Source organism: Phycodurus eques, chromosome 4 (assembly GCF_024500275.1).
Source record: "Phycodurus eques isolate BA_2022a chromosome 4, UOR_Pequ_1.1, whole genome shotgun sequence".
Lineage (NCBI taxonomy): Eukaryota > Metazoa > Chordata > Actinopteri > Syngnathiformes > Syngnathidae > Phycodurus > Phycodurus eques.
The window spans coordinates 20213352-20225606 of NC_084528.1; the positions used below are offsets into that span (position 1 = coordinate 20213352).

General features: G+C 42.1%; 1 protein-coding gene across 2 annotated transcripts; it reads right to left on the reverse strand.

The window, feature by feature from the left end:
• Positions 1-692: 692 nt before the first annotated feature.
• On the reverse strand, positions 693-10320 carry dbpb (D site albumin promoter binding protein b). Of its 2 annotated transcripts, XM_061674507.1 has the most exons (5): positions 9696-10320; positions 9232-9557; positions 7194-7652; positions 3755-4023; positions 693-2879 (listed from the first exon to the last, which is right to left on the reverse strand). In XM_061674507.1, exons 2-5 carry the CDS (start codon positions 9419-9421, stop codon positions 2664-2666), a joined length of 1134 nt encoding a protein of 377 aa, XP_061530491.1. In that variant the 5' UTR covers positions 9422-9557; positions 9696-10320; the 3' UTR covers positions 693-2663. The 2 variants fall into 2 exon arrangements, with proteins under 2 accessions (XP_061530491.1, XP_061530493.1); XM_061674509.1 differs by lacking the exon at positions 9232-9557 and having other exon boundaries at positions 9696-10319.
• Positions 10321-12255: the final 1935 nt, after the last annotated feature.

Sequence of the window (12255 nt, forward strand, 5' to 3'; positions counted from 1 at the left end):
TAAACTGACAGAGAAGTGATTATTTTATACTTTTTACACCAAGTACAACAGAAAAAAATACTTAGCCCTCCAAGTACTACCATTATGACTAACATTAAAATACAGTAGAGTACTCGCTAGTAGCCCTAAGATTTCATCAAGAACGAGACAAAGGTTATATTCCTAAAAGGAGCATTCCTTTAACATCATGCACAATTAGAATATTAACACTGCTCTTGCATATATATAAAAAAAAATTAAAAAAAAAATTGTAAATGTAAACGATGACAAAAAGTTCAATAAAATGTGTTTACCTAAATAAAGGTTTAAAAACACACAGTGCTTAAAGATTGAACACAAACATAATCAACTTAAAAGTGAAATACAACTGAACTGTATTTAGGCACTTATTCGTTTGCATACCACTAAATTATCAAATCATGTCCAGAACATTCAGAATTTAGCAGCGTCCATCGACTCCACACTTCAGGCCCCCATTGACTGGAAAGGATTTTCATCAAAATATTAATAGTGATGTATATACTGTACTCACAATTATGTCAACAAATTAAACATTTCAATGACATTTTCACCAATCTATTTCAAATCAATTGTGGTGTGTGGTCAAGGAAAAATCACACAAAAAATACTATCCAGATACTGTATTTCTTGACCTAACTGTATTTTACCGTACATACAGACAAACCAGAGAGTTGGTGAATGAGAATAATTTTTTATTGGTGTAATTCTGGGGAAATCTCAACTACATCCATAAAACCGGCACATAGTGGGTTGGACACCAAGGAGCCCGCTGATGTCACAGGGTGCAGATGTAGTTCAATTAGAGTCACTCTAAAGATTTATAGCGCACATCTGTGAGGCTTTTAAGAACAGTCCTGTTGGGAGAGAGCGAACTATCACTTGACGGAGGTGACAAAGGCTGAAAGAAAACCAACGAAAGGACGACGCCGTGCATAGTCCACCGGGTTCGTGAGGAGGTCGTCCCGTAAAGAAAGGCATGTAGTTGTTGTTGTTTTTTGGGGGGGGGACACACACACAATGGGAAACTCCATTAAAGCAGAAGTGTAGCAGTAGTGTCTGTGGGCGATGTTGAGGAATACCAGATTGAGAAGGTCATAGTCTTGTTTTTTGGGCAGGGTGGGGGGGGGGGGGGTGGTCACTGTATCAAGGTGCATCAAGGTGGATCATGTTCATCCAAAGGAAGAAAAACAGTCGTTAATATATAACAACGATAACAGGGATAATCCTTATAATAATCAACAAGAAGAATAATAGCAGTCATGGTGATCACTCATTACAGGGATTACAATCACGCTCTCGAGTTGTCATGCCATCCCGCCGAACATGTCATTGTTACAGAGAGTTTAATAGATGCAGTATTAAGTCGAGGGGAATTGTTAAGAAAAAAAAACAAAAAAGCAACTTCGTTGCTCAATAGAAGTGATTTTGGCTTTAAATCTGAGACATATCTCTTTCAATATGCATAAACTAGCACATACCCTGTCAATAACCCATTAGAGAACAGTCATTGAAAGATAACTTGAATATGATTGGAGCACTTTGCAAAAATGTTTCACCCTTAAAAACTACTTTTTAAAAATATTTTGAATTGTAAAAATAGTTATCACAAAAATCTATGTCATCTAGTTTTCTGTCAAATTGCCTTTGTTTGCTGATTGGCCGGGTGAAAATCCCATGCTCATTTGACTTACCCTATGAAAGAATAATGATGCTTAATGAATCAATATTATGTAGTACAGTATCTGTTTTAGTGTTAAAGTCCAGTACCGTCGAAGTAAAAAAAATAAATAAAATGTTACGGGGAATGACATCATACTACAGTTGGAAAAGGAAATGGGAATAAAAGGAGTAGAAGTAGACAAAGGCTTTCACCACTAATGCCCATTTAGTGAAGTACCAGTCTGATAGAATTAGCCCGGGTGGTAAATGGGGTAGTAAAGGTGCTTATAATTACAGAGGATTGTCTATTTTAAAAATTAAAAAAAAGATGCACAAAACGTCTCGGCTGGTCTCTCCCTAAAATAGGGAGGATGGGGCGGGAGGGGTAAATAAAAGAAAACATAAGTGCTTGCGTTGCTTCAATGCATAAGTAAAATCCACAAAAATGTTGAACTATACGACGTGAAGATCATTTTTGCTCTCTATATTACAATTGTTACACGCGTCTTCGCCCTCGCCGCAGCGTCCTGACATTAATAAAAGAGTCCCAAAACTGAATAGACCCATCAATGGCTGACCCCCGTTACACCTGACTCGTCTGCGATAAAAAGATAGTGTTTCCCCAATCTCTAGTCACGTAGAAAATATACAAAATTGTTCTCCAAATTTCTACTCTCCTTCTAAATGTTTTCTGAAGTATTATAAAAATATACAATTCTCCAATAGCAAAACCCTTAAAAGTCACATCTGTTAAATTATTCTCTCCGTCCGTCGCTTTTAAAGCGCTCAACAAAAACAAGACACCTGAGCTGCAGTACGCACTCGTTCCTCCTCCTCCTGATACATTCATCATCATCATCATCATCATAATCATTATCATCATCATGATTCCAGACTTTTCCATCCTGTCATCCTAAAAATCCAAAGTCTTAAAAAGGAATCCAGCTTATTTCAGTCCTCATCCTCCTCGTCCTCCTCCTTGATCACTGGTCAGACAGACGGTTCTCATATTTGCTCAGGATGTTGCGGCACCGACCCAGTTCCTTGCGCATCTCGGCCACTTCCTGTCGCAGGGCGGCATTCTCTCGCTCCAGGTAGGCGGCGCGCACCGATATTTGGTTCTCCTTGAGCCGGCGCGCGTCTCGGGAGCGCTTTGCCGCTTCGTTGTTCTTGTATCTTCTGCTCCAATACTTCTCGTCCTGAGAAGAACACAACACAGGAGATTGATAGATGGATGGATATGGATATCTAGATAGATAGACAGATAGATCGATAGTGCGATATAATTAAATTCTGACACGCACAAAAAACTACATTAGTAATAAAATAGTGACTTAAACATCAAATTACTTTTGAAATAAATTTATTCAACTACAAATACAAAAAACACATGAGCTTAAATGAAAGAATGGAAACAAGAAATAAAATGTGAAAATTAAATAAATTACAAATAATATTAAATGTGGTAAATTATTTAGCTGGGTTAAGGAGAAATAAAGGTAAAATAATAACTACAATACATTTTTAATTAAACACCGCAGTTAAAGTACAAATAAAATATTAAATTATATTGATAAAATAATAATGCCTAACTAAATCACAGTGTAAGTAAAATAATTAAATACAAATAAAATAGATTAAATTAAAGTGCTGATAAAATAAATATATTAGGATTTTAAAAAAATTGCAATAATTTTAGAAAATGTATTACAAATAAAAAATATTAAATTAAATAGATGGATAAAATGATTAGATGACATTTAAAAAAAATTACAAAAATAATTACATGAATTTTTTTTATGAAATTGAAAAATATATTGAATAGAAAACGAAAGGTCAGTAAAATGGCTACAAAGATGGGTGAAAAGTGAAAATTCAGCACAATAAGTGTAACTATTTGGATTACAAAAAAGTTTCTATTAAGTAAATCCATAACTCATCAAAAATACAAAATAGTGCCAATTTTTACTCACATTCTGAGTTACATTTATCAGATAGAGTGCTGCTTATATGAAAAAAAGCGATATTTCTAATGAAGTTAAAGTGTATGTGTGCCACCATGGTGCAGGCTCACCTTCATGTTATCAGGCACCAGGATCTTGCGTGCCTTCTTCACCATTGGCTGCGGCTTGAGCTCCTCTTCGCTGAAAGTCTGCCTGGGGTCAAAGTTCTGCTGGCCGGGGCCATTGGACAAAACGATGTCCGATGGATCCATGTCGAAAATTCCCACCACGTCCGGCCCGCTGCCCGTGGGCGTCAGCAAGGGTGGGCACGAGGACGACGACGGTGAGGAGGACAAGGATGATGGCGACTCGCAGGAGTCGTTCATACTCGTCTGGCTCCCTGCGATTTTAAGAGAGGAGACGTCAATTCTGTTTACATACAATTGCACTTAATGGGTCCGAAAATTGTTATTTGTTTACGACTATTATATATGCCAGCGACTGACAGCGACAGGCAGAACAAGTAAATGTTGATCCACTAAATGGCAGAAGGTACAATTCGCCCGTGTATTCTGATTTAGGTTATATCCACTTTTTCGTGGCATTTTTGTTTGGTGGTGTCCCGTGAGATTTTGTAATATAATATATGCGCCTTTTCTAAATGAAGGTTGTGAAAACACATGCAGTATTACATAAAAAAAAGGCCACCAGGGGGGAATAGAGAGCTACTTTTATATGTCATGAATGTCATTCCAGCTGTCTTAACTCCATGCCATCAATAACTCAACCTACAACATAAATAATCTATTACACAAGAATACTAGTAGTACTTTATCAATCAAAGCATTCTGAAGTTCTGGACGGAGACCTAACTGAGAGATCTGAACGTGGGAAATGCTACGTAACGCTCTACCCCTCCCCTTGAAACAAGTTGAGTAAAGTGGGGCCACAGAAGGGTTATACCAGCAGGCTTTAAGGTGTGATGCACCTTCAGCACACTGCAGGCAGTCACACAAACTCCCATATGCACACACACATGAAGGGCATTTGTTATGGATGTGGGCCGAAAATAGAGCTGGGAATCAATATTTGCTCGGCGGGCGGGGGGGTTGCCATGCTATTGCTGTGATATGGATGGTCCAAAGCTAAGCGGCATACAGGAGAGATGATAATGCTATATGTCCATGCAATAGCAGCCAATTGCTGTGGAATATGAGATGTAACTGTTTGAATGACAATAAAAACCAAGTCTGTGTAGTGTTTAGAAGAGGGGGTGAAGAATCTACAGCTTGAGAGGCAAATGCAGAGTGCTAGCGTATTTCATCTGGCCCATTACACATTTCTAAAAAATAAAAATGTAGCTATTCGCGAGGGATAGCAAATAGCCCTGCTGCGAATAGTGAAAATCTTCGAGTAATTGACGCCCACCCAAAGAAAGGTTAACAATTGCCACAAGATGGCACCAAAGCAATATTTTTATGTGAGACATGGCTGTGGCGTGAGCACAAAAACTGGATAGGGTCCCTCAAAAGAAATCTGCAAATACATGTATGCAAATTTGTGAATGCCCAACCATGACTATGTGGGGGTTCACTGTAAAATAATGAAGACACATTTCAAACATTTTGTATGGCCGTCATAGGACTTTAAGAAAATAGAAATGGCCCCTGATGGCAAAAATGTTAAATATTTTTAAAGGTTCCTCCTGTTGCTAAAAGATAATTCTCCAAATCTGGCTCAATGCTGTCAACAAGCCACACAACAGTGACTGCAGAACGGCTAAAAAGACAAGCAGGGGCCTAAAAACGTCAAGGTGACAACTAGAGGTGCAACAATTAACTTATTAATCAACAATGAATTGATTAAATTAAGAGACAACTATTTTATTAATCAATCATTTAGAGACATTAACTACAAATTGTCCAAATCCTCAGGATTTCAACTTCTCAACAGTAAATCTTCACATTTCTGTCCTCAATGAAAGCAGACTGATTGATTATCTTTGTATTGAATCCAAATAAGAAATTTGCAAACATCTGCTTTGAATTTAGAAAAGAATGATGAACATTTTTCACCCATTTTCTGACATGTACTGAATCATAATCAAATCATGTTTGTGCATTAAACTCGTAAGTCAAGGTGTCATTGTACTATTCGATCATGACATGTCATCGAACCAGGTGCAAACAAAACCACATTCCGCACCACGGATCTCCATCTAACAATCTCACAATCAACCGCCCATGAGAACTTTGTTATCCATCGCTTCTTAATTGTTTTGATTTTATTTTCCTTCTCGGCTTGCACTTGCTGGCAGGAAGCACTGAGCACAGCCACCTGCTGCTGGGGGGGTTCTGCTGCAATGTGCAGGCTCTATCCCCGGACCTCCAAACTAGAACATCTTTCACAGCTGGAACTCCAGTTCAGATTTATGCTTGAATACGCCACTTTGCCCTTAAAGGTGAAGCGCTCTTCGGTGTCTTTTCATCATTCTGTTTGACGTTAGCACAGTGGTCTCTCTCACGTATCGGAACGAGGAACCAGATTCAGTAACGTGTTCAAATGGACGCAGCGTGCCTTGAATAAGGCAGTCAGTGATTAAGAATAAGGCAGCCTGTGATTTCTCCCAGCCACTCACAGAAAATATGTGAATGTTAATAATGAAAACACATTGTATGGATTTTAAAAATTGGCAAAAATTAAGATGACTTTAAAGTACAGTAGTAGTCTACAAGTGTGGTATAAAAGGTTCAAAGAGAATGTGAAATATTCACTCCTGGCCCCAGCACGTACATATTCGCTAACATTATTCATTGGTGATCAGATGTCCAGTGTTTCCAGCAGCAGCAGCAGCAGCAGCAGCCGTCTTCCTGTAGCCACGGCCCTCCCCCTCGTGGGCTCCTCCCCTATGTGTACCGGCCCGCCTCTAGTTCTCTCACTCCAGCGGACTCAGGCAGCCTCGGCACGTGTAGCGACGCGTGCACATGGCTGTGGCGTGTGAAGTGAGGGAAGATTTAAAGACACGCAATCATAAACACTCCACGCGCTGCTCTCGCTCTTTCTGTCTCATTTCCAGAAAGTGTTTTGACCTCCACCCCCTCCCATGCCGGTGAATATTAATAATTGGCCGGGGTTGAATGCTGATCATGTCCTTACACGGAGAAACATTGATCACATGCAAAATACTGAAGCTGACTCATAATATTCTCGTGGTCTGTTTTCCTCGCTCGAATGCCACATATCTTGACTCCTCTGAGCTAAAGGGACCAGATTTGAACCCTGGGGGTGAATTCCGGGCCTTGTTTGAACCCTTAAGTCTATTTCTATGCTCTTGTGAAGCCCTGTGACAGTATCTCGGGCGTTCACTTTGATTCCACAGGACAGAAAGTGCTTTGTCACCACGGTATCTTCTTTTGTGACTACTTCACTAGCCTGTGGGAATATTACACGCATGACATAGCCTCCGCTGCATTTGCAAGTGTACTGCAGGAGCCTCAGTTTCAAGAGACAATTCTTACTAATGAGGGGCCCGTCTTCTCGAGCCTCCTCCGGTCGTGTCAGTGAACTCACCGTGAAGACAGTCGTTTCCTCCGGTGAGGCTTTGAGGCTGCGCCACCTCCAAACCGAGCAGGGACGGGGAGGACGAGGATGAGGGCGACGAGGACGAGGAGCAAGGCGGAGATGGGGGCGGTAGGCACTGGGAGCTCTGGTTGGGCACTGCGGACTGGGAGCTCTGCGAGGGGATCTGGGCCGAACTGGAGCTGTTGTTGCTGTGCATGCTGCCCATTCCGTTTTCAGTCAGAAACTCCTCCAAGTCCATGTACTGCAGCTGGAAGAGGCCCCCATCCGCTGGCAGGGTGCGATCCCATAAGAGAGGGCCCAAGAACTGGTTGAAATTGCCCCCTCCATTACCACCGGTACTTCCTCCATTGCATCCATTGCTACTGCCGCCGCCGCCTATTCCAGATGTGTTCTTCATGGAGCACACGCCCATAGAGTCTTCATCGAGGTCCATAGATCGCTCTTTGTCTAAAATTAAACAGAGGAGCATATTATTATTATGGTATACCAAGTCGTTAGGTAACACCAAGAAACATTTTAAGATTGAGCCTTTTAAGCTTACAACAACCATTTGTACCATTGGGGAGAGGGGGGGGGGGGGGTACTTTGTTGTCACTTGGGCGGTATCTTTAAAAGTGCTGCCTTTTCACCATTGACATTTACAGCTAGGGAACACCCTTCAACTTTAGTATGAGGTACGAACAGTCACCTTGGAGTCCTAAAACTATCCCTATGGGGTCCATTAGTGAAGACTGTAACATGAGAGAAAGAAATAAAGGTCTAAACCCTTTATTCCACCAAACAGTACGGTTTGGTTCAGTTTTGTATGGTATGCTATTTTTGGTTCCAATTGTCAAAGTTGTAAAGCTAAGAGTCACATTGGAGTCCAACAATTCACCCTGTGGGGAGTATTGGATTGTATCTTGTGGGACAGAAATGGAGCCTTAAGCCCTGCAGTATAGTTTTGTTCAGTTTGGTATGGTATGCTTTTTTAGTGTCCATTGTCAAAGTTGTAATTCTAACGGGCACCATCGAGCTTAACATTTAGCCCTTCGGGGTCTATTACATTGTATCTTGAGGGATAGAAATGGAGCCTTAAGGCTAGTTTCCACCAAGCAGTACAGTTTGATTCGGTTTGCTATTGTACCCTTTTTTGGCTCTCATTGTCAAAGCTGTAATGTTAAGTCACCTCGCTCAACAATTAGCCCTATGTGGTCCATTAGATTGACTCTTAAGGAAACGAAATGGAGCTTTAAGGCCCGTTTCCACCTATCAGTACGGTTTGGTTCTGTTTTGTATGGTCAGCTTTTTTGGTTTCCATTGGCAAAGTTGTAGAGCTAACGGTCACATAGGAACACAACAATTAGTCCTACTGAGTCGATTAGATTATATTTTGAGGGATAGAAATTGAGAATTAAACCCTGTTTCCACAAAGCAGCTTGGTTTGTTTCAGTTCAATATGGTCGGTTTTATTTACGATGCCAAAATAGTATAGGTACACTTACAGTGTGAGATTGACTAACAGATCAAGGTTTACCGTTCCGAATAGTACCATAACCAAAGCAAACTGTGCCGCTCGTTGGAAAGGTAGCTTCGACTGTTCCCCAAATTCTAAGGGTGTTTCTATAAAACTCGCTTCGACAAAAAAGTCATTTTTATGCTCCCCCCAACGCCACCCACCTCACACAAGCACACCACTCACAGATAGAGCAGATGGCAACAGAATTGCTGTATTAAAACGAGAGCCAGGGCCAGTCTGTTATCCTCATGTCGACAGTGCTGAAGATCCTGAGCTAATCTCACTATGATGGAAGATCAGAATTCATGGGAGTAGCCTTGACATTAAACACACATTGTAAAGTGGATACTAATTGTCATGTGATTATACTCAAAAGGGAGGGGCGATTAAAATGTGTGGCGGTAGATCTCGCATGAATTACGATGGATTAATGTTGCATATTTGTACTGAAAGGGCAGCAGCAGGTGAAACTGTGACTTATTTGTGGGAGGCCGTGTCACACGGTGCACAATATAAACAAGAGCCCACCTTTGAGATCACAGGGGCTTCTCAAGCGCTGGTCCCCCTTCATGGGGTGCTGCAGGAGGGATTTGAGTCCCGCCATGGAGTTGAGGTGCCCCCCTGTGAGGGAGCCCCCAGGCTGGGTGCAACTTCCAAACTGTGGGCTCGCGCCTGCGGGCAGGTCCGGTGTAGGGAGCTGGGTGAGCTGCCTGGACATCCTGGGCCAGAGGGCAGGAGGGTGGGGGGAGTCTCGGAGAGACACCTGTGAGGTGAAGGTGGGCGGTGGGAGGGGGATGTATATGGGAGGGCCGAGAAGAGCTGACCACAGGAGGTAACAAAACCAGTTTGGATGACTGTGCATGCAGTGGGGGTGGAGGAGGGGGGTGGAAAGAAAAAGGGGGGAGGAGGAGGAGGGGGATTGTTTATAGTGCTGGCACCGTACAGAATTATAATAACAGTACAGTATTAACAACACATGCATGTTTAATTACCTTTTTTCACGTGATAAGATAGCCAGAAAGCTCCCTTTATTTCCTTGCAGGGCTGTTTGCCTCGAAGTATTCCATTGCACTCCTCTGGGGGGGATCAAAATCGTTCTTCTCAGTGCAGTGTGGGAGGATCAGCTGAGTGGAAAAGCTCACGAAAATGACTGGTGAAGAGGGGAGAACAATGCAATGCGTGAAATTGCAACCCAAAACAAACAAAAAATGAAATCCAGTTGTTTGACAAATGGAGCACTGGAGCTGGTGAAAAGTCCTCAAAAGAATGTATGGATCGATGTTTACAAAAAAAGAGAGAAATCGACGACAGCGTGTCGATGTTGTCGTTCAAATGACAACTTGATGTTTCTCTTCTGTGGGCTCGCGCTCACTTGTCCGTCGCGTGGAAGTGGGAGGAGGTACCCGAGTGGCGGTGGGAGGGGGTCGTTTCCTCCTTCTGTCTGTACTTTCTCATTTGCATCCGGCGGCTCCAAGTCACGGGCACGGTTGTGTGTGTGTTGTGTTGTGAAGCCGTCGTCGAGCTCAGATGGAACGGACACGGGAGGCTCACGTGACGTCAAACGTCGCCGAATAAGCCCGAAGAGGGTTGGCCAAAACTCTTCACTCATCCCCTCCGAGCTTGTGCTATTATTTATGAGCTACGCCCACTCTCGTGCCACACCTCGAGGAGAGCCGTCTGCTGTCACTTGTTCTTGTTTGTTTACTCCGCGGCGTCAATAACACGAGTGGGGGAGTTCACCTGAGCGCTCACCTAACCGTGCTGTTTAAACAACCCTAAGGGAAGTTTAATATACGACTAGTTGTCAACTCACACATATTTTTTGTCTGACCGGTAAGATTATAATGATGTGTGTTTTCAATTTCCCTCCTGAATAGCAGGCCAAAGAAAACGTGAGTGTGCTTTTTTTCTACGCTGGCTCCCTCCCGGTGGACTGTACAAAAGCTCCACGGCTCACGTGTAGCGGGCACGCGGAGACAAGCCTGTCCGCTGGCGGCTCTCGCTCCGATTGGCTGGGAGCTCGTCGTCTCCGAGCGCCCCCATTGGCCACAAGTAGGTCGGCTGGTCCCGCCCACTCGGATCCCCTGCGTGCATGCTAGTGCCGCGTGAGAGCGAGTTGGAAGGGGGAGATGAAAAAAAAGAGGGGAAAGGCACGAGGGCGGCCCAGCTCGCTCCGCTGTACCCGAGCACATGCAAAACAGCGCGCCACAGGAATCCAACTGTGCACTGCCCACAGACGGATGTGCTCGAGTTGACAAGTAAACATTTGACAGGGTTTTGAGACACCGTCGGCGGGGGAAATCATTTACAAGCGTGAGCACACACGTGACGACTTATTTGTATAATTTAAACATGATGTGAACAGGAGTGGCTCGATTATACCTACATTCAGGCTTTGTTTATTAGTAATTCCTGCCATTTCAATATCGATTTGAAAGCCTTTTAACGTCACCTTAATGTCTAGATGTTTAGCCTTTATCATCTGGCCCAAACCTTTATGGGGCCATGAAGAATTTGATTTGGGGTTAGGGATAGATACAACATCGGCCATGGCGATAGTCGGCGCCGATATTCGGCATTTTGATGCATCTGCTCTATTTTTATTTTTTATCTGACTGCCAATAAGAAATCAATTTAAAACTTTAAACTTCAGGGAACTATTCATTTATTTAAATTTTCAGTTAAGTTTGAGATGCTGCTAACACGAGGAAGCCCCTGCACCTTTTGTTTGAACTTAAGACAAATATAAGTCAAAGATTAAAATTTCAGTTCTATTGAAATTTTGGAAAACGTTATTTACTGTGGAAAATTTTAGGGAGCTATATTTTTGTTTCATTTAACGTTGCAAGGTATGCTACTTACTGAGCCTGGAAGCTAGCTCTCTGCACTTTTTTGTTAGAATTTGAAATCAAAGCTGTCTACTGTCAAAAATAAAATGAAAAGCTTAAAACATACTTATAATCTGTTTGATAAACATATGCTAAAAGGCATTTAAACAAAGTGTTGGAGTTTGTATTCAAAATTATACAATATTTCCGCTTTTACCGCAAATGAATATCGGCTCCAAATATCGGTTATCAAATTCCTTGACTAATAATCGTGTCTGCCCTGGGAAAAAAAACATCTATCCCTACTTTGTATCATTTGGACCAGTGCCAGACAAAGCCTTTATAGGGCCCATAAAGGATTTTATTTTGGCCCCCCTTCCACGACCGCAACATCTCGACTCTGCTTGAACTAATTGTTACACTTGTACATTTGATTTTGTTGTCTGTCACCTCATTCATTTCTTTCTCTCTCTTTTTTTTTTCAATCCTCACACTATTGGGAGGCCTCCAAGCAGCTGTGTAGTCCACTTATGTCTCAGGCCGGCTGTTTAAATTTGACCAAACTGAGGCTTGATTTAGAAGTCAATCTCAGCAATCAAGATTTACAAATTAAACCTCTATCAACATGGCCTTAAGTGTAAATGTTTATATCAATGCTTTCTAACCTTTATTTAGCCAAGCCACATATTTTCCACAAATGTCACACCACACCACTTAAAAAAAA

Excerpts from the sequence above, each read along its gene's own strand:
- dbpb (XM_061674507.1), bottom strand. The coding sequence starts at position 9,421 with ATGTCCAGGCAGCTCACCCAGCTCCCTACACCGGACCTGCCCGCAGGC. Across the intron at positions 7,653-9,231 it reads AAGCCCCTGTGATCTCAAAG|ACAAAGAGCGATCTATGGAC; the intron begins GTGGGCTCTTGT and ends GTTTAATTTTAG. Across the intron at positions 4,024-7,193 it reads AGGAAACGACTGTCTTCACG|GGAGCCAGACGAGTATGAAC; the intron begins GTGAGTTCACTG and ends TTAAAATCGCAG.